Source organism: Gossypium hirsutum, chromosome D11, assembly GCF_007990345.1.
Source record: "Gossypium hirsutum isolate 1008001.06 chromosome D11, Gossypium_hirsutum_v2.1, whole genome shotgun sequence".
Classification (NCBI taxonomy): domain Eukaryota; kingdom Viridiplantae; phylum Streptophyta; class Magnoliopsida; order Malvales; family Malvaceae; genus Gossypium; species Gossypium hirsutum.
This window is the reverse complement of record NC_053447.1, coordinates 51,072,237-51,094,822: the sequence shown is the minus strand read 5'-3', so window position 1 is coordinate 51,094,822 and position 22,586 is coordinate 51,072,237. Positions and strand designations below refer to the sequence as shown.

At 32.8% G+C, this 22,586-nt stretch overlaps 2 protein-coding genes across 2 annotated transcripts; both read right to left on the bottom strand.

The window, feature by feature from the left end:
* Positions 1-9,001: 9,001 nt before the first annotated feature.
* On the bottom strand, positions 9,002-10,087 carry LOC107911181 (cytosolic sulfotransferase 14). Its single transcript, XM_016839061.2, has one exon. The coding sequence runs from the start codon at positions 10,085-10,087 to the stop codon at positions 9,002-9,004; it is 1,086 nt and encodes a 361-aa protein (XP_016694550.2).
* Positions 10,088-15,133: 5,046 nt separating this feature from the next.
* LOC107911182 (disease resistance protein UNI-like) lies at positions 15,134-21,483 on the bottom strand. Its single transcript, XM_016839062.1, has 3 exons — positions 20,986-21,483; positions 15,507-15,574; positions 15,134-15,191 (listed from the first exon to the last, which is right to left on the bottom strand). The coding sequence occupies exons 1-3, from the start codon at positions 21,481-21,483 to the stop codon at positions 15,134-15,136; spliced, it is 624 nt and encodes a 207-aa protein (XP_016694551.1).
* Between the last annotated feature and the right edge of the window lie 1,103 nt (positions 21,484-22,586).

Sequence of the window (22,586 nt, the reverse complement as noted above, 5' to 3'; positions counted from 1 at the left end):
GAAGACATCATTCAACACCTTATTACCATAAATCAAAATATTGAAGAAGTGTTATGGAAGGGTCATGAATCGATTAGAAAGAATAAAGTGCAATACTTGACCCTTAGAGAGACATTAATAGAACAGAAGCATCAAATCATTTTAGACCAAATTTGGAAGACATTGGTACCACGAACCTATTGGAATATAGTTATATACTTCGTGAAGTTTATAATCTCTTATGGAACAAGGAAATTAGCAAGAAAAAGTGTAGGTTTGCGAAAATTGATTGGGAAGCAAAATGTCTTTGACATGCCATGGATTGATAAATTAGTTGTTAGGAAATTATCAAGAAAACTTATAAATTCAATACCCGTTATAAAGATTGAAGAGGAAGAAGATCCTGAAGAATTTCCACATTGGATTGTAGAAGATGAATTTGAAGAGAATTCAAAATTTAATATTGAGAATTTCCTAGAGGAATATACCAAAACGGAGATGGAAGAAAACGAAGAAATGAGTTTAAGTGGTTAAATGTAAGGATAAATTTTAGAGAGTAGAGAATTTGTATATCTATGAAATGAGAATTGAAAAAGTCTGAGCTCATGAATGAAAATTTTTGCATATTGTTATAATTTTGGTCTCTTTTTATTCATTAAATTTTTTATATAAGTATTTTTTTGTTGTTCAAAATTGTTTTGAGAAGTTTTATTTGTTTTTTAATAGATTTAGTATTGAAGATGGATAATCATTTTTTCGTATGTGTTTATTTCAATGGAGTAATTTTGACAATAACCATGGGATATACATTTGAATGTCACTAACAAATAGTAATGGGATTTAATCGAAATGTCTCATTTGATAACATGAATGAAAGGATTAGTGCAAAATGCGTTAAATGTTGTGGGAGAAAGATCTCGAAACTTTTCTACAAGTTTCCAATTCAATAGGTCCCATAAAATTCACCAAAATGGAACTTGTAGACAACGAAGAAAAGGAGACAATGGACACTCTTTATTGTGGGAATCGGAGCAACCAAAATGCATCGATTCAGTTATTTGTTGAGTTAGCTAGTGTGGAGCCAACTGAATATCCCACTCCATTAGGTGAAGAAAATAGAGCTTAAGAGCCATGTATGTTGATAGTTAATCGATTGTATGCAGGATCAATATCGATCTTAATGCTGCAATCGAGACTGATGTGGTTGGTAATAATGGATATGATAGTAGTGATCCTTCTAATCACGAGGTCGATAGTGATAGTGATCCCGATGTAGACGAGGTCCTGAATGATATTAACGACGAAGGCGTGAAGGACCATATTCGATATATTGTGATACGCAATAATCCTGGGGCACACATGTCACTCATTGACCCCGATGTGGCACACACAGCTGAGTTCCCAGAGTACCTTGAAATACTACATGCTCACCAGCTGGTCGTAGATTCCGATCTTGAGGAGTTGTTCGTAGGATAAAGATTTGAAAGTAAGGAAGAGTGCGCATTTTCCATTAAGCAGTATAGCATGAATATATTAGTGGACTACAAAGTCACCGTGTTTAAACCAACATTAGATATTGGAGAGTGTTGGAGGTCGATAGAAGGTTGTAATTGACGAGTATGAGCCATATTTATCCAGAAGTCGTAGATGCGGGAGATACAAAAATTTGTTGGGCCTCACACATGCACCTCAACACGTATGGCAGAAGATTATCGAAAACTTGATTCTAAAACTATTTGTACGTACATCATGACAATGGTGAAGGACATGTCGACCATTAAAGTTTTAGTACTGATTGCCGAAATATAAGTACGATTCTAATATCAAGTATCATATCAGAAGACATGAATAGCTAAACGAACGGCAATGGAGCAATCACGGAGATTTCGATGTGTCATACAATGAGCTACATGGATGGATAGCTGCTATGCAGGAGTATGTACTGGGGACTATCATTGAGTTGCAGACATGATTTTATTATGGCCCAGATGATCAACTACAACTAGGAAAAAGAATTTTTCAATGAATGTTTTGGATGTTTGTTCCATATGTGTGTGCATTTCCCCATTACAAGCCGTTTGTGCAAGTAGATGAGACCTGGTTACATGGAAAATATACACAGATCCTACTTCTTATGGTTGCTCAAGATAAGAACAAGAACGTGCTCCTGATAACATTTGCCATCATAGATAAGGAGAACATGGATTCGTGGGAATTCTTCTTTACGAACCTACGGAGGTATGTTATTAGTAACGATAATATTTGCATCATCTCCAATAAGGGAAAGGATTAATTGCTACTATTAGGCATTCCAATGTGCCATGAAGATCCGTTTACTGCATCCGATACATTGCGGCTAACTTCCACCAAGATTTTAAGAATGTAGACTGGCGGAGACAAGTTGTGAGAATAGGTAAAGGATAGCCTTATCTTTTCAATATATGTTTTAATGTTTTAGGGTGAGACTGTAACTTATATTCTCTTAATACATACACATCGTACGAGCTAGAGCCACACATTTTTTGGCAAAGGATGACTTGACTTGAGAGTGACATGGAAGGTCAAACGAACACGCATTTACTACAATGGTTGGGTACCATGGAGTTGTGCAATGGGCTCAAAGTTTCAACGAGGGCTTTCGCTATGGTCATATGACCACTAACTTGGCGAAAGGGGTTAACTCCGTGTTAATGAAAACACAACATCTTTCAAATTCATCTATTTTCTCGGCTACGTTCTACAAGTTAACTACCTTGATATCAAGAATGGGGTAGCAACAAGTCAACTAGATGGAAGCAGGAAATGTGTTTGTCGAAGATGTTAGGGATGCAATGGTTACAAACCGTCAAATGGTGAGGTTGATGAATGTAGAAGTATATTTACGACATAATGAAACATTTTGAGTTATAGAAACCATTGATCGTCGACCCGGTATACCACCTAGGTCCTATGGAATTAATCTTCGAAACGGATGGTGCGATTGCAGAAGGTTCCAAACACTTCATTATCCTTGTGCACATGTCGTTGTAGTTTGTGCTAAAGTCTCGCTCAATGTTGAACAATTTATTGATGAGGTGTACACCCTTGAGCACACGTTCTGTGTCTATGAGAACGAGTTCCCCGTCTTGCCTGACCTATCTACATGGGAGGTGCCTTCGACGACTTTCAAGCTTGTCCCAGACAAAGGGTTGCGTAGGAATCCAAAAGGTCATTTGCAATCATCTAGAATTCATAATGAAATGGACATTAGAAAGAAACCTGACGAGAAGCTGTGTGGCGTATGCAAATTAGTCGATCATAATTGGAGTAAATGCCCGCACCGAAACTACCATATTGGACAATCGTCACGATCGGGTAAGAATTGAGAAGCTAAACAACCCTTATTAATTGGAGTAAATGCCCGCATTAATTACATTCACTACATATAAAGAGGATTGAATCTAAAATTTGTCTAAAATTTATTGCAATTAATCTAATTTGAATTACAAAGTTAGTCTAAATTTTGTTGCATTTATATTTTTGTAGAATTACATAAGGCTTTTTTACGTAAATAATACAAAAAATAAATTAATAACTGAAATGGCTTGCCGATAAGATTAATAACTGAAATTTTCCATTTTGAGTTTAAACAAACCTTAAATGTGGCTAATTGCCTTGTAAGCCCTCATTATTTATTATTTTCTTTTTATTCCCCTTCAACTCATTATATTGTGTTTAAACAAGCCCTTAACCTATTTTTATAGTTAAATAAGCCCTTAACTTATGATTTTTACTCATAAAATCCCTTTTATTTTAATTTTAAAGTAAATATATTTTACCCAAAGTAAAGCTATTTAAAAAAATATAAACTAATTCGCATTTTATGTTGATGTGAATTTGATGAGAATAGTTTATGTAAATTTGTATTATTTAGGCAAAAAAGTCATTAAATAAATACAAACTTGACTATTTAAATTGCAAAAACCCCTAAAATTGATGGTTTGATGGTCGACATTCACATTGTGGGTGATTGAGGCGATCAAGATTCTCTTCTCTCGCACGTGGGGGTGTGTGAAGCATAGATGAAAAATCATATGCCTAAAACTCCATCAATAAACTTGAGTAGGGAGGAGTGGAGTGCTGTGGTGGATACGGGCTAAGAGAATTAGAGTACTGAGGTGGATATGAGTCGGGAGGAGTAGAGTATTGCGGTAGTAGTGGGCTAAAGATATCAAACTCTGAATGATATTCGTGGTTTGATGAGCCCGGAAAATAGTCATTTTCCCCAAGTCTGAATGATAAAAACTATCCCCAGTGTGTAGCTCTAGCTCTGCCTCTGGCTCTAGCTCTAGCTCAGGTGCAGGAGGAGGATGTGAAAGGGTATGGAAGGCTTGCCCAAGTCATGTCATGTGCGGGTGGACCACCATCGACTACCCACCAAACAAAAATGATTTCCCTATCTCAGAGTACCACTGTATGTACTCTAACGAGAGCTGTAGATCCAAAGCACGATCCATTTGAGGTACATGTCCCAACTGATTGTTCCACATTGTAATATATTCTTCATGCACTTCCCCCAAATTATTTTCATATTTCCCCCTCTTGTTAAACCTGTGGATGTCCCCCAACTGTACTGGTAGTGTCAGGATATATTGTATGCAATCAAACTGTCGGAGTACTGGATCACCATGATACTAGTCCACTGTCTGAAAATTGATAATAGATGCGTTAATGCGCCATAAGTTTGAGTGGACATGGGCAAACGAGGGAATAACCGCAATAATTTATGGGACAGAATACGACATCCAAATGAATTGCATAGTTAACAACATGGTTATATTAAGGCAGGTCGAGTGAGATAAAATAATAAAATGTCATAAATATTGGAAAAACTTACTCCCTCTCCAACATGATTCTCAATCATCAGAAGGTATATCAGAATCGTGTATGACCTCCCGATACCCGGATTAGTGCTCCATCTACGAAAACAAATTGTTAGAATAATATCAGCTGAAAAAAAATCAACTAATTGTTATAATGAGTAAAAATTCATCACCTGTTCACGAGTGGAAATACATATGATTGGTGGATAATCGATACCAAGAATGACATCTAGTAAAGCGCCCAAGACTGCAACAATATGAGGCATCCGCCTATGTCCACCGCAAAAGGATTTGTCGTCCGACAAAGTTCGCGATACAAAATTGCTAACACTGCGAACCCCCAACTATACAAACGAATGTTATGGAAATAAGATAATAGGGGCAAGTACATCAAGTGAACCTTATTGTTGTTTGCATCCGGCATGAGTACACCCCCTATAATGTGCATAATGTAAGCTTGAATGGCGTGCATCACCTCCCATTCACTGGTAGTACTCGGTAAATGCTCAAAATTGACCTTTAGCCATGAAAACCTCAAACTCGTAAATTTTCCCTCACTAGGCAAGCATCCAAGTAAGTTATAGCAAAGGGCAATCGGCCTCGAGATCGAACTTACGCCTGTGACCGCTTTCCCGTCGATGAGGAGCCCGAGCTGCAGTGAAACATCCTGTAGAGTGATGGTGCACTCCTCACATGGAAAATGAAATGTGTGGGTCTCCGAACGCCATCGCTCTAACAAAGCGAATATCAAGTCGTATCGCATATCAAAGGTTCAGATCAATGTCGTTGATCTGAATCCGGCTAACTACAAGTATGACATTAGGCGTTCATCTGATAGAAAACCTATAATATTAACATGACCCCTCAATGCGCGGTACGAGTCCTGAAATTATTAAATTAACAAAATAGTTAATATAATCTAATTTAATTTTGTAAATGACGTGAGTAACAAATAACAATTTTATTACCATATCATTAATAGTACTTAATGTGTGATCATCATTATTAATCAAAGAACTCATTTGTTATAAATCTGCAATTAAAAAAAAGGAATTCATTTAGTTTGTTGCAAAAAACATTGTAAATAATTTGTAATTTGAGAAACAACAAAACACAGTAAAAACATAGTAAATACGTGAGTAACAAAAAACACAATAAAAATATCTCATAGTTTCCCATATTTTACCTACATAAAAAAAATTATGTTAGTGTACAATAATAATATAATTAAAATAAACAAAAAACTATTTAAGCATAAAAAACATACGAATCAACAAAAAATAAAATAGAAACATACCTGTTTAGTTTCTTTCAAAAAACCTATAAAATTATATAAAAATAAATTTAATAAACATTATAACAAATCACATTTCACAATAAACTAAACAAATAATTTATAAACTAATCATAAATTACTAACAAAATAAATTTAAAATAATTTAAAAAACACAAAAAAAATTACATTTATAATAAGTCACAATAAACACTAAACTAAACACAAACAATTTATAACCTAATCATAAATTACTAACAAAATAACTTTAAAATAATTTAAAAAATTACATTCATAACAAATCACAAACACTAAACTAAATACAAAAAAATAACTAATCCCTTTAAATTAAAAAAATTAATTACTAAAATAATGCATACTTTTTTTTGTTTTCTTTCTTTCTTTCTTCTTCTTCTTCTTTTCCTTTCTATCTTCTCCTTTCTCTCCTTTCTTGCCCTCTTTTTTTCTCACTACCGACCCTTCTTCAACAAGGGGGACCATGCTTATAAGGTTCCCTATCTCCTTTTTTTTCCCTTTAAAAGGACTAATCATTGCAAAATGCAGTGTCTAGGCGCGACGGAGGGGACTAGTGACTGGCACCAATATTGCCTGTCAGGGAGGCATGACTGGTGCCGCCAGTCTAGAAGGTGTAACTTGTGCGGGCCGGTCACGGGTCAACTTCTTACCTGTATTTTGACCTTATATAAGGAGTATGAAAGTGGTGCCACCTATGTAAATAGCACCACTAATAAGATAATATATTTTTAAAAATATAAAATATAAAATTTATTAAAAATGGTGGTGCCGCCTATAAGAAAGGCACCACCCGAAACATGCAATTTTGGTATACCATTTTGATATTAAATTTTTTTATAATATACACGTAAAAAAGGCTATTTTCAATATTCTTTTTCTTCTTGAGTCTGATGTTTTAATACTATCCTTTAATTTTTTTTCGAACTTTTGTCACCTCTACCACAAAGAGTTAGCGACGACGACGATGCATTGCTCCAATCAATGAAGCAGATGAAAGTGGAGGCCATTTTTCATAGATGATGTGGTTGTTATTCCCAATTTGTTAAGAAGAGGGTTAAACCTCACTTATATTAAAAGATTGAAGATTAAAATGATAAATTTTTATTTTTTTTAAATTGTGTGAAAAATCAAAATTTTAAAAATAATTTCATATTATTTTGATTTACAAATTTAACGGAAGTAGTCAAAATAATGAAAAACTTTTTTTTATTACCTAAAATAAAAACGTTTAAAAATTGGGTCATAATCTCCTTTATTTTATATTATCAAATGGGAGATGCAATCAAAATTTAATGCTGTGGGATACGGAAGATCTTGCACCACTGAAAATTATCTTCGTCTTTAGCCGAAAGGTTGCATTATTAAACTTTAATGCTGAAATTATCTTCATCTTTAGCCAAAAGGTTGCATTATTAAATTCATTTGTGCAATGATTGTCAACATATGTTTTTTTAAGATATTATTTGATTAATAAAATTTGTTTTTATATTTTTTAACTTTTAGATATAGACCAGTATTCGCTTAATTATTAATTAAAGTGTTTTAGTTTATCATTTCAAGTCTAAAAAAAAAATATTTTTGTCTCTAATGCTATCCGCATTCAATATTTTGATTATTATTTCATTAAATCATTAATAGTGTCTAGAGAGTTTTTTTTTTTATGGAAAGAAAAAATATTGCAAACAAGTAAATGAGATATATTCAAAGAATGTGGAGAGGAATGACTAGAGTAAATCTGGCAACACTAAACACAAAAGCAGGTGGTGGTTGGTAGGGTATGGAAAGGGAAATCTGATTGATGATAAAGCTAAACAAAATAATAATAATAATAATAATAATAATAATAATAATAATAGAGCTAAACAAATAAATATATATATGCTTTTGTGGTTGTGTGTTTTGTTTGCTTACTTGTGATTGAGATTCAAGTTGTACTAATTTTGTAATTTGTAATTTATTTATTTGAACCTTAGCCTAGGTCCCTTCTTTAAGTTCAATTCTATGTCTTTTGTATCAAGAATAAGCCTGTTGATTCACTAGTTAAGCTTCTGTATATTCTTTAGTCCCGTTTTTTAGTCATTGCATAAGCGAAGTGGTGATATGTTTTTGGTTACTTTGCATGATTAGTTAATTGGTTTTATTTTTGAGAAAATCTCTTTAGTTTTTTTTTACTTAACAATTTTAAACAGATAATCAATTACTAAAATTATGTGAAAAATAATTTAAAATCACAACAATAAACTTATTTACTCTTAACAACTTATCACAATAGCACTATTTATTCCTAGTGGGCTCTCAAACGAGTTGGTTTTATTATATCTAGATATATAGATATTCATAAACCATAACCTTACAATCAGATAACTATATTACATGTCCTTGGAATAATATTGGGTCCCTATATTTAGACGATCTGAAATTTAGTCATTATATTTAAAGAGTTGAAAGTGAAATTCTTTAATTTTTTATTTAAAAATTTCAATCCAATCATTAACATTATTAGTATTTTCCATCAAAATTTGCCAATTCGGCATGCTAATTAGATTGCCTTCTTATGACATTGCACATGATTGACAAAAAAAGAAACATATTAAGTTGACAAGTCTTGACAGAAATTACAAACAATGATAATGATCAGATTAAACTCTTTAAATTGAAAAAATAAGAGGCTTAAAATTTTAAGTTTTAAAATATAGTAACTAAATCTCAAATTCTGGATAAATATAGGGACTAAAAGCATATCTTAACCTCAATATTATTATATAACCTTATTTTGCGAGGGAAAGACTCTCTACATGCATATATGGAATTTATTCATCATAAATTAAAGCCAATAGACATACATCCCTGATCATGTAGAAGTAATATCTTTTGAAGTTTTAGAGAACAATTTAAATGTTAAACCAGAGTTTTCCAATTTCTCTTGAATAAGTTTCTCTAGACGTTCAACCATGGAGGGTGTGAGATAATTGCTCCAATCTCCCATTTTTGCTTTTCTGAAGAAAGCTTCACATGGAACCTCAAAAGTCTTTGTTTTCCCTGAGAAAGTTTCTTGTGGATACCCAAAAGTTTGCACGCCCTTCTTATTCACTTCCAAGTCTTTCATGTTCTCAAAGCTGCAAATTTTCGCTATTTCTTCAACAACTCCTTGTTTCTCTTCTTCCTCAGTGAAAGGAACCCCCAAAAACATTGCCAACTTTTTTAGGTGAGAATTGATGTCTTCCTTGAGATCTTCATATTGTAAAAACAATATTTTGCTCGATTTTTCTTGGCTTGCCCTCCAATACCCTAACACATGATCGAAAAATGGTCCAAATTGAATGATTCCTTGGCAGAACATCTCAAAAGCTTCATCTAGTGATACTGGCTCAAAGCCTTCGCCTCGAAGCCTCGAAAAGAAAGACCAAAAAGAAATGAGCGTGTCCATGGGGTTTCTACATAAGTAAACAATCTTACAGTTGGAATCTTTAATAGAAGTTGGCAAAGAAGCATAAGGCAAGTGGATAGAAAAAAGTCTTGGCTGGTAAAGAGTACAATTTTCGAGATCAGGACACGTGTCGTTGAAATAGAAGTCATAATCAATGAAGCGAACAAGAGAGTGAGGGTTATAGGTGAGCAAGGGATTCTTTTCCCTTGGGAACTGATTGCGGTACAAAGTAGAGAAAGTCAAGGCTTTAAGCCAAGTAGTGCCACATTTTGGCAAAGTGGCGATGATAATATCAGAATCAAATGCTTGGAAATGTTTTTGACAAGAAATCACAGCTTTTAAAACAATTGATGGACACCAAAAACCTTGGAAGAAGTAAAGATTCATTCCTGTGAAGCCTTTATCTTTAGGGAAGGTTTGCACCAGTTGTTGGAATTCATCATCCCAAGACTCCTCAACATCATGGGCTGTGGAAACGAAGCTGGAGTTGCACTTATTTGTTTTCTCCATGGTGAAACAAGCAGCTAGTCGAGAAAGGGATAAGAAAAACAACATTCAAAACTAGTTTTCTGTTTATATAGCAAGTTTTGTGGAGCAGACCAAAAAGAAACCATATCAATTATTTTATATTTTAATAATTTATTTTAGGGTAAACGCCCAATTTTCAAAATTTTTTATTATAGATATCCGAAAAGATCTTATTAAAATGGTAAACAGAGATCTAAGGTAAAATTATTTCTAAAAGTATTTAAATAAACTAAAAATCATCATTTTAGTCCAATCTTTTTATATAAATTAGGTTTACCTCTCACCTTAACAAATTGAGAACAACAACCATATCCTCTGTGAAAAGTTCACAGTAAATTCCAATGTCTTTAGGGCATAAATAACATGCTCTGCTTCCTTAACTAGTAATAATTGTGGCATATAATAGCTGGGGTTTTCATTGTTCTTATGCAAATATTAGAGGCATGGGGGAATTGGCAACCATTCAAAGCACTTAACAACAGTTTCTAGAAAAAATAAATCATGCCTTAAATCCTCACAGATATAAAAAAATCCAGAAATTTGTATAAAAATTCTAGCTTTACTATTACAGCTATTACAAAAAAGAGAAAAAGCATAGACTTTAAAAGAAAATTATTTGTAAATCATCTTGAAGTGAAGAGGCCAATAGTAGACATTATGATGTTTTTACAGTGATCTCAATCAATCATCATGACTAACGATTGGTGATCAAAATTATTTTTTATTTGTTTATTATTTATTATTTTGTTTATTATTTATTTTATAATATTTTATGTATATTTTTTAGTGGAGCTATTTTAAATGGTGCCACTAGTAGTTTTTTTAATTTATTTTATTTTAAAATTTTAAAAAATAATATTTTATTTGGTGGACCCATTCTACTTGGCGTAATTAAATTTGTATATATAAGTCTCTCAATGACACGTGAATCTGAGTTGAAAGAAAAAAATTACTTATACTTTGTTAGAGCATGAATGAGAGAGATATGGGAAGCCTTTTTTTTATGTACTTGTGTTTTTTTTAATTTAAATGTATGTTTTATTTAACGATAATCCGATGGAGCTCTAACACCAGTAAATTTAATGGTTATTTTCGGATGTCAATTATTTATTTGGTAACGGGTTCAAATTGGTTATGTAAGTGTTTCCGTTGGTTGTGACAAGGTGGTAACGAGTTTAAATTGGTTATGCAACCAATGGGTGGATTATTTGGGATTCCCTAGGTCAATGGGATGTTTGAAGGTTAAAAGGAATCCTAAATCGAATCGCATGGGTGAGATCATCAATATTAGCAGCATTCGAGTTACAATTTAATAACATTGAGAAAGTTGCTTTTGTTACGATTAAACGATTTATTTTTCATTTTGTAAGATAGAATGATGTTAGTTTTGAACAAAATCGTTTAATTATGTTTTGTTTGTAAGACACAATATTGTTGGTCTTGAAAAAAAATCATTTATTTATTTTTAGTATTGAGAAAGTTGTTTGTGTTGTAAAATGATAAATTGTAAGTTAAGTGAAACTATTTAGAATGTTTGAAATGTAAAATTATATTTTGTAAAATATATTTTTTAAATAATGTAAATTGATAGTTATTTTTGTGAAATATAATTTTCATGTAAATAATTTATGTAATGTGAAATCAAGAAAATTAAAGGGACATTTTTAATAGAAATAAAAAAACGGAGGACCAAAAAATAAAAAAATGAGAAAAAAAAGTGAAAGTTAAATTGATTGGGAAAAAAATAAAAAAGGATTTATTTGTTAAAAAAAACTATAGTTTTTTTAAAATATATTTATTAAAGAATTAAAAATACATATCATGATTGGTCACATCGTGCCAGTGACATCAGCGGTGTGACTGGTCAATAGGTTTATAATGTTAATAATTGTTAGTTAAAAAAAAGAAATAAAAAATGAGAAGAAGAATCAACGTTTCCATTTAAGAATGCGGGGTTTTAGTCCCCCTTCAAATATTTTATATTTTGTAGAAGAGAAGGAAGAAAAGAGAAAAAAATCCTCGTAAGGAAATTATAGTTTGTATTTTGTATTTTGAATTTTATAGTTATTGTAATATAATAATTAATTATATTTAATTTATGTAATTTTTTTAAATTATGTGGATATCAAAATGTTTTCTCAAGTAAATACGGATCACACTTCATCAAAGATGAACGAAATAGTAAAATTAATTATAAATTAAATAAAAAAATTCGTTTTAGTTTCTCGTTTTTTCTTGCTCAACGCTATTTTTCTCAATGTGTTTTGATTGCATGAAACTGATCTCTACATGTTAATAATATATTTTTTTAATTTACAACACATTCATAAATTTATATATTGATTTTTTTAATATGACGAACTTCCTACTTAATTTTGCATTGTTGTTGTGATTGGTTCCATTTGTGGAGTACAAAAAAGTTACATTTTTTTCCACTAAATTGACCCTACCTAAATAAAAACTAAAAATCGCATTCACATGAGGAAACTAGGAATATATATTAATTTGGCTTCAACTAATCTATATATCATATTATAAGTGTTCAAATCAGATTTAATCAAGCTCGAAATTATTAGAGTTACGATTAAATTTATCTTTAACGAGTGAATTTTTTTTATAAAAGTTCTCGTATGTAAGTTAAATTTTCGAGTTTGAATATGTCTGTTTATATTATATGTAAAAATGTATGTATTATTATAGATATTGATTTAATAAAAATAACTCTTTTTATTTTTATATTTACCCATACCACCTATGTTTTTTTAGGACATTATTATTATTTTTGTTTGATGTACTTTTTGTAGTTATATAGTTGCCTTTTGTTTTAATGATTAACTATGATTAGGACATAATAATGAAAGAGAATTAATGGTACTTAAGCTTGAAAAAGATTTGGAAATCACATTTGATATCTACGTGTTATTATTAATATTTATGGCAAATCTTCATTCGCTTATTAATATTTTATTACTATTTAATTTAACTTAAATAAAAAAAATATTTAGAATGACTATGCTGGTATAATATAAGTGTGATGTTTTTATTTTCTCAAGCTTTCAGTTTTGCTTTTCAATATATAATTTTATGTTTAAATTATATAGATAATTGATTTATCATAATTTTATAAAAATTTTACCATACAGGATGGATATTGGGTTTTGAGGTCGCGGTTTCATTTTCTCAAGTACGATCCGGACAAATAGGTCATGCCATACTTACAGTTAGCAAGATTTGGAGACGTCGCATTGATCCAAAGGTTTGGACTTGAGGGCGAACTTAATATCCACCTTGGTTGAGCGGTGATGTACGGAGACCCACACCTTCATTATGTCGTACAGAGAGTGCACTATCACATTGGAAGACACCACTATCAAACTTGGGTTAATAGTTGATGATGCTGTGGTCACGAGCCGAAGCAAAATGTTGGAACCTTCAATACTTTGCCATAGATTGCTTGGATGATCCCCTAGTGACGGGGAACAGAATTTCACATCCTTGACATTAGCATGGTTGAGAGCAAATTTTAAGGAGTTATCGAGCACCGCCATTGAGCACGAGGTGATGTGTCCACTTAAAATACTTGCCTCTATTGGAGGATTTCCCTCGTGCCGGTACTTACAGCTGGGGATCAGCAGTGTTGGTCATATTGTACCGTGTGCTTTGCCGAGCAACAAATCATAGGGTTAGTAACATGGCTGGTTGTGTGGGTTTGCTGCAATCCTGGGCTCTATACAGAATGTCGTTTCTAGTGGCAGTTAGGGGCCAACCATATTCATGGCCACTTGTAAATAAGTAAAAACAAAATTATACTTAACATTTAATGACTCAAAAGTGTGGATAATATTTTCTCAAGTTTAAATGCTAACGTGTTTGTTTCAGTTTTAGATGGACCACATCTCTAGGGATTGGTGCGAGCCAGACATTAATCATTTACCACCAAATGATAGAAGCGTCCACCGGAGAGAAAGTAATATATATTAATATGGTTTAAGTAACGTTGATTTAATTTATCCACTTGCAGTATGTGATGTGTCTTGACTCATTAAGTTATATTATGCAGTTCTTGTGGATGCCATATTCTGCACCGAACATTGCAACCTTTATTCCTTAGCGGGTTCACGTCGAAGTCCATGTGTGGTGTATTAACACGTCGGTGCTTAACTTCTTAACCGTTGAGTGATACAATGTCGATTGAGTTATGTAATAGTTTGGGTGTAGACAATTTGTGTTGGTTGATCCACAATAATTTGCTGATGTCCACGGTAAGACAATGAGGGGGAAACATACAACAGATTAGAGCGTCAAACATCAACGTTATGTAGCACTATGGAATGCTTGGTACGACAGGCGGCCTGAGATGCACTCCTGCATGTTTGACTTTAGTCCCTTGACTGAATACATGCAGTGGTACATAACTCGATGGCACGTTTATTTATATGGTGGGCAACTTATGATAGTATTGGATCATCACTACAGACGTGGAAGTCAACCTATGGGGGAGCTCGACCCAGAAGATCAACATATGGTAGAGCCCAACTCGAAGGACCAGCCTTTGAACACATCGAACTAATGGATTGACGTTTTTTGTGATGGGTCGCAGAGCAGTTCATTTCACCCGAATAAGGGCGGTTCAAGTTTATATCACCTAGAGCAACCACTGATATCATTTGATATGTTTGGTAATAACATGTACTCCACCTTTTCTTAGGCCACATTCGGTCCAACTGCAGATCCTCCTGATATGTACAGTACACCCTAACGTCCACCCTGTCAATGGAGGCCCGCAAATCACTATACCTCAAACAACGCTACCACTTCCGGTTCATTCCAATTTTGATACATGTAAATTTCAAGTGTTATGATGTATTTGTTGTATTGATTTATAATTCCACAACTTATGTATTAGTCTTGTAATACCAGATTTTGGCCCGAGTAAAAGGCGCAAAATACAAACGGGCCGATGTGGCCCAAACCAAACTACAGAGGCCCAAAACCAATGGCCCAAAAACATTAGAAACCTTAGGGTTTCTAATCTTCAGCCGCCACAACCACCAAAGCATCCGCGCTGCCTTCCACGCGCTCGTACCTGCACAGCAAAAAAGAAGCAAAGCAGCATATGGCAAGAAAATATTGAAATCAAAATCAAGCAAGATACTAGGAGATTTCTTTCCTTTTTTTTCTTGTTTCACGATTGCTATAAATGCAGTCTTAATATACTGTAAAAGGGGGATTTTTTGAGATAGAGAGAAAAAAACTGAATACAAAGATTTTTTGAATACGAAAGTGATTTTTTTCGTTTTTACTTTGTAGTGTTCACTGTTCTTTTATTTTTATTTGCATACACATTTCTTTTTTTTTATTTTTACTTAAAATAAAAAGAAGAGAAGAAAGGAAAGCTTACCTTTTCGTCAGAGCCGCCGTGCCGCCACCATCTTCGTCGCAATGGAGCTTTGGTGAAGGGACAAGTGACTGACGGCATCCAAGGGTTTGGAGAAACCTTAAAAGAACAATTTTTTTTGCTTCAGAGAAAAGGAAATGAAAATGGGTTTTAATTTTTTTTTTTAAGATTTAAAGAAGGGACAAAACGACGCCATTCAGTGAGGGGGAAGGCATTTCCACCCTAAATGGGAAATTTTCGCATATGGTCCCTCCGTGTTTTTAATTATTTTAATTATTTTTTTATTTTCTTCAATGGATTCTTTAAATTTTAATTAGCTTCTGATTTAGTCCTGATAAAACGGTGCGTTTCAGGGGGCTGGGATAATTCCCCGGTCAGTCCCTTCGACTTTTTGCGCCTTTCAAATTGGGTCCTTATTTCATTTTATTTACGTTTTTTCCCTCTAATTTCGTTTTAAGTTCATTTTAATCTTTTCTAGTTCAATGTTTACGGTTTCTAATTTACTTAAATGTATATTATTTCATCACTCTTTTTTAAAATATTTTTTATTCAATTTAGCAAATAAGTTTAATTACTAATTTAAATTTATTTATTAACCCTTTTTTGATTTACCGTATATTATTATCTTAATGTCCATCCATTGTTTTATTTTTTTTATGTGATTTCAATATAATTTGTCTTTGTAATTTATATTAAACTATTTTTATCATACATATATCTATATATTATTGATTTAACATTTTTTTTGTATACATATATTTTCAATATATTTTACGATGTATATACACACCTATATATATATATTTGTCTTTTATATGTACATACATTTTTTTTCTTAACGAATGTTCTTTTATATTTATATAAACACGTATATATCTATGTTTTTTTATTTATCTTCGAAAATGTTTAACTACTTACTTATATTTTTAACACATATTTTATGATTTATGTGTATACGCATATATGTATATTTTTTGTTTCCTTAAATGCATTATGTATTTTATATATATAAGTTTTAACTCAAATTTTATATGTAAATCATATGTATATTTTTAATCTTCATAATTTCGATGTATATATTATGTGCCTTTTATTTTTTATATTTTGTTTATTTTCTTCATTTGATTATTAATTCATGTTTTCGTTTGTATGTTAAAAAGAATGTTTTTTTATTTGTTTGATATTTTGCATGTGATTATTTTTTATATTAATTTCGCTTATCGATTTATTTATATTATTGATATGTTATTGATGTATTTATTATTGTTGTATTTATTATTATAGCATTTGTACGTACAATATAACGTTACATCATCTTTTACTCAAATTTAAAAATAGAAAATTTTCAAAATTGAGATAATGCTCGTATTTAGGATTTTCAAGGAAATTGAGCCCTAACGTATTGGGTTCCGATTTTCTTCGTTAAATTTAACGATCGAGCATTTCTCTTTAATCAAAAAATAAGAACTCATTATTGGGAATTCAACACGTTGTGTCTTAACGTATTGGATGTGGCGCATTGATTTTTCAAAATGAAGATTTTTTTTCTTAAAAAATAATAAAGGAAATATTCTGAGTTTGGGATTTTAGAGGAATTGTGCCCTAACGTATTGGGCCGCGATTTCTTAAATCTTGAATAAATGGATATTCTTTTAAATTTTTATTACACGAGTATTTTGGCCTAATTCATTTTTGAGGAAATAAGAATGTTGTGCCCTAACGCATTGAGTGTGACATTTTCTTTCTTTGAAATGATGAGGGTCTTAATACGTAACGTTTTTAAGTTTTTGCTAAGGATTATATTTTTTCAAATTTTCGACATTAAGACATTAATTAATTAACTAGGTACCATTTTTTGGGCGTTATGAGGGTGCTAATCCTTCCTCATACGTAACCGACTCCCGGACCCATTTTTTTAAAATTCGTAGACCAAAGTCGTTTTTAGGTGACCCAATCACACCTTAATAAAAGATTGGTGGCGACTCCCAATTTTCATTTTTTAAAGTCGACATCCTAAAATTTTTTGTTTTCAAAAAAATGGTTTCGACAAGTCTTTTTGTATAACTTATAATATCTTTTAAAGTATTAAAAGTTGCAACAGTTAATTTTAGATAAAAGCTTAACACTAAACAATCCAAACTTTATTTCCATAAAACCATAAAATGCAAACATTGGGTACAACATTTAATTTCCTTTAGACCGTGAATATTGACTAGTATAGACGTTTCCATGGGGACACTTGCTTTGATTGTGGCCAACTATTCTACATATTGTGCAACGCTTTGGATCGACCTATTCTCTGATATCCATGTTGTTCTCAATCCTCGTTGTTGTCGGTCGACCTTTGAATTTTCTACGTAGTGACTAATCTGCCAACATCTCGAACAATTTGAGACTATCAATTCATCTGAAAAAATTGGGAGGAATTTCCATTGAACCATAATGGGCCATAAGGAAAAAGGAAAGACCTGAACACCCCATCTCCTTAAGAAGCTCAACTATAATTTAAGGACAAGTTGAGCTTATAACATTCTAGCTGTTCATTTTCTCATTGTCGGACTAGCCTATTGGAACATGATCTCTTAAAAAAAGCATATGGTAGTTCCTCGATACAATAGCTAAAGAAGCATGTAACACTCCAAACCCGACCTAGAAGTTATGAGCGGATATTGAGGAAGTACATCAACTTGTTTAAAGCTTTTGTTTTAACCAAACTCAGTGCATGTTTCGAAAGCATAAAATTTTGGCAAACTCTCATAGATGTTTAGAAAACCAAAGTCTGAAAATACTTATTTAAAATCTAGAATTCGAATTCAGAGTAGCATGTTTTAAAAATACTTACGTTGGAAAATCATTTCCAGTACTAAAACAAATTAAACCATATATTTATTTAAAGAAAACACTTAAGTCATTACTTAATCTTTGAAGCAGAAATTTCCAAAGTTTTAATTTTGAAAATCGAATTTTTAGTTTGATAAATCATACAATTTTGTAGTTTGACATTAAAATACCAAAATCCAACAAACAATGTAAAAACCAAAGAACAACTTATAGTCCCAAAAGTCCAGAAAAATTATTAACGTAAATCACTATATTTAATTAGCTGAGAAACTAATTCGAGCTCATGCACGCTGTCTGATCCTAAGTTTGAAGACTAGCTGAAACGTATTAAAAAAATGAGTGAGCTAGAAGCCCAATGTGTAACACATCCCAAGCAACAAATCAGAAACGCATACACAAACATATATGTTTTCAGATACAGATTCAAACATGAGAATATGCAGAATCAGATGTATTCTTATAATCAAATACAAATGCATAAACAAATTCAGATGCAAATGCAAATGCAAGCATAGATTTAGATATAGATGGAGACACATATCCTACCCCCATCCGCTACACACCAACTTCATCCAATAGTTCACAACAATTAGGACTCCAATAGTCCATCCATCCAATCACATCGGGTCGTAGTGGTATGCCACTCTATGTGGTCGAGCCACTATAATTACAGTCAAGCTACTAGAACAAATATTGCGAATACACCGCCAGAAGGTGAAGTAATACTGTCAGAATCACAATTCCTCCATCACATATCATATTATATCCCAATGCACATGCAAATACTAACAAATATCATATGCACATATGACATGCATGTTTTTCACATCAGAACATGCTAACAAAATTATCAGATCACAAATAATATACGAATTTCACAATTAAGACATTCTTGTAATTGATACACATACAATAGCAAAATAACAAATTTCATAACAACCCATAACTTATAACATACCAAATCACATTATTATACTTATCAGAACTTACTTAGCATGCTTCCTACACATACCTACATTTGTATACCGAAACTTACACTTTTCTAGGCTTACATAATGCCCACAGACCCAAATTTTTAGTCTGTCAATTGACCCCTAATCGAGTCTCAAAATTGGCCTAAAAGGCCCATATGGCCCAACAAGCCAACCCATGTGGTCCACACATTCTACCAACCTAGACCGTGTAATCACACAAGACCATGTGGTGTACACAGTCTACCACACGACTTGGCGCATGGTCGTGTAGTGCTGGACAGTTTCAAAAACAACCTCTGTTTCATAATTTTCCGGAGTTTTGAGTGATGTTTCGAATTAGTTTCACACACCTGATTGCTGGTACGACAAATCACGCGTCTGGAACTCACGAAACCTACATACGACACCAAAATGTATCAATTGACAAACACGAACTAACCTAATATTTCGCTTTAAATCCACTCCTTCACCAGAAGTAAACTGTCCCTTAAACGGTATACAAGCACTTACCCTAAAAATAGTGACTTAACAGCAGCCATTAGCCGAGCCTAACTTGCCGGAGAGACACCTCTCCTCCTATCGAAAACCAAAATGATTAATAGTTGAATATTTACAAAAAAAACCAACCCCAATTGACAAGTAGAAACTTACCATCGAAAAACAAAATTGCAAGACTTACCCATTAGAAAATCAATGACAAAGGAACGGTAAAATAGAAAATAAAGAATGATGTTAGAGAAAACTTTAATAGACCAAAATTTTCTAGAAAAGAAAGAAAAAGAAAAATGGGAGAATGGGAGGAAATTGAGACGTAAGATAGGGAGAGTGGAAGAGTGGGAGAGATTTTTTGGTAAATCAAAACTACTTATATCCTGCTAACTAACCATCTATCAAATTCCCTCAGAGTTCAAAATAAAAATAATTTTCACTTTGTACATATAGGGATTCAAACATAAGACTAAAAAGTAAGTTGAAGCCTTATCACTAAACCAATAAACTTATTTTTGTCATTAGTTAAGCGAAAATAATTTATAAATAAGATGTTTAAAAATAGAGGTTTAGGCAAAAATAATAAAAATTTTTAAAAAATAAGATTCAAACCTAGAACCTCACACACATTACTCATATCTCTTAACTACTATACCAAAACAAATTACTTAACATAATTTTCACAACCTTAATTCAAAACAGAACGTGACTAGTCTTAATTTGTCCAATCCAATTTTTTCTAACCTAGTTTTGAAGATGTGACACAGCATCCGAAACAACATCATGGATATCAAAGTGCTCATCATCTTAACTATCAAGCAACAAGGAAGCCGCTTTGAGATTAGCCACAACTGTCAATACTTTATTTCTAGCTTTTTCCATAGTGTTGACACCACCAAATAAACCCAAACCCACACAATATATCTCGTCAACTTCTCAATGAGACCATTATGGCCTATTACACAGCAAAGCAAGAAAGTCAGCTTAACTTCCTCGCTTTCTAAATAATTAAAACTCCACTTAACAGCTGAATATGCTGCAGTTATCCCCGTGAAGTTGCTTGATGAAGGCTTTTCTAGTTCTCGTTAAGCATTCTTCCACTCAAACAATCTTTTGTTTCTTAAAGCCCCTGCAACTGTCGCAATGGCTATCAACAATCCTGTACATTTTTTGGCTACCTTCGTAGTTGTAGGCTTCAAACCGAAACTTTCAACACAACCGCCAGCCTTCTTGAACAGGTCCCAGGCCTCCTTTTCGTGGAAAAAATGTTTTTGAGCATCCATCCCATTTGTTAAAACATTGAGCTCTCTAGAAGTTAATAGTAATTTGCAGCCTTTGTGTTCATCTCCCAAAGCAATCCCTACTTCCTCAATATCAACCTTTGCCCAAATGTCATCCAACACAACTAGAATTCTCTCATCTTTCTTCAATCTTTCTCGTAGTCGAAGTGCCTTTACATGGGTACTCTGTTCCTCAAATTTCAAGCCCAATAACACTGCAATTATGTTCTGAATTTTCCCAATATCAATGGCTTGAGTTACTGTTGCTATGACAACCGAATCAAACAACTTGCCCTTGACCTTTCTAGCGATTTCTTTTACTAGCGTTGTTTTTCCAATCCCGCCCATAGTGTGCACCCCAATAACACTGACGCTATCTTCTATTAGTGCCTCCATTATTTCATTCAAAACTGATGTTCTTGACTCGAATTCCTCGTACCTTTAGCTGGTGGGAACGTGATACCCTGAAAATAATTTCTCATTATTTCATGCATGTACTTTGTATGTTCGAATTCCTCGTATCCTTCACTTAATTGTGAATTATTTACTAAATTATCATAATTTAGAACTAAAGACATTTAATAATAGATGTATAATAAATATGTTTTTTTAAGAAAATATACTAAAGATGATTATGTTGATAAAAGGGTAACCTTTTTATTTATATAATATGCTTATGTAAAAATTTAAAATTATATAACTATTTTATTATGCATCCATTTATTATAATTTTATACATAAACTAAGTTGACACCATTTTTTGTCAGAACGGAGTCAACTTGGGTTTTGAAAAATGAAAACGAAAACGGGAGTCGCCACCGATCCTTTTTGATGAGGTGTGATTGGATCACCTCAAAAAGTGGCTGTTTTTAATAAACAATTTAATTTTATTAAAACAACGAGTTTGGTCCACGAAATTCAGAAAAAATGGGTTTGGGAGTCGGTTACGTACGAGGAAGGATTAGCACCCTCGTAACGCCCAAAATTAGTACCTAGTTGATTAGTTAACGTCTTAATGTCGAAAATTGAAAACTTTGAAGAATTAAAAAATACGATTCTTGTATTAAAATGTTGAAAATTATGGAAAAAGAAGCATATTTCACGTTAATCGAGAAAAAAACATCATATCTAGTAAGTTAGGACACGATCTTTTTTAATTCCCGAGATCGTTTAAAACTTGAGTTTGGAAATATTCATGTATTTACATTCATTGTGAAAATCAAAACCCAGTAAGTTAGAGCACGACTTTCTCAAATCTAAATGCAAAATACTGCTGTACAAGCCCAATAATGCCCGGGCCCAAGCAAACAAATATGCCCGGGCCCAAACCAATAAACAGGCCCAAAACCCAACTAAACCTAGAATGGCCCAAGATACTAAACCAAACTTGCTAGCCCAAAACACCAGCAGGAACCCTAGGCGCAGCAGCTCCCACACGCACGCCGCAACAACGCCCACATGCCGCACTCGTCGCTCCGTACTCGTCGCGCGCACTCTAC

What these genes read in the sequence shown, in the direction of transcription:
- LOC107911181 (XM_016839061.2), bottom strand. Translation starts at nt 10,087, where the DNA reads ATGGAGAAAACAAATAAGTGCAACTCCAGCTTCGTTTCCACAGCCCAT.
- LOC107911182 (XM_016839062.1), bottom strand. Translation starts at nt 21,483, where the DNA reads ATGGAGGCACTAATAGAAGATAGCGTCAGTGTTATTGGGGTGCACACT. An exon ending in TGAAGCCTACAACTACGAAG is followed by an intron (nt 15,575 to 20,985) that starts GTAGCCAAAAAA and finishes GGATGCCGTCAG; the next exon opens with TCACTTGTCCCTTCACCAAA. An exon ending in ACGGCGGCTCTGACGAAAAG is followed by an intron (nt 15,192 to 15,506) that starts GTAAGCTTTCCT and finishes TTTGCTGTGCAG; the next exon opens with GTACGAGCGCGTGGAAGGCA.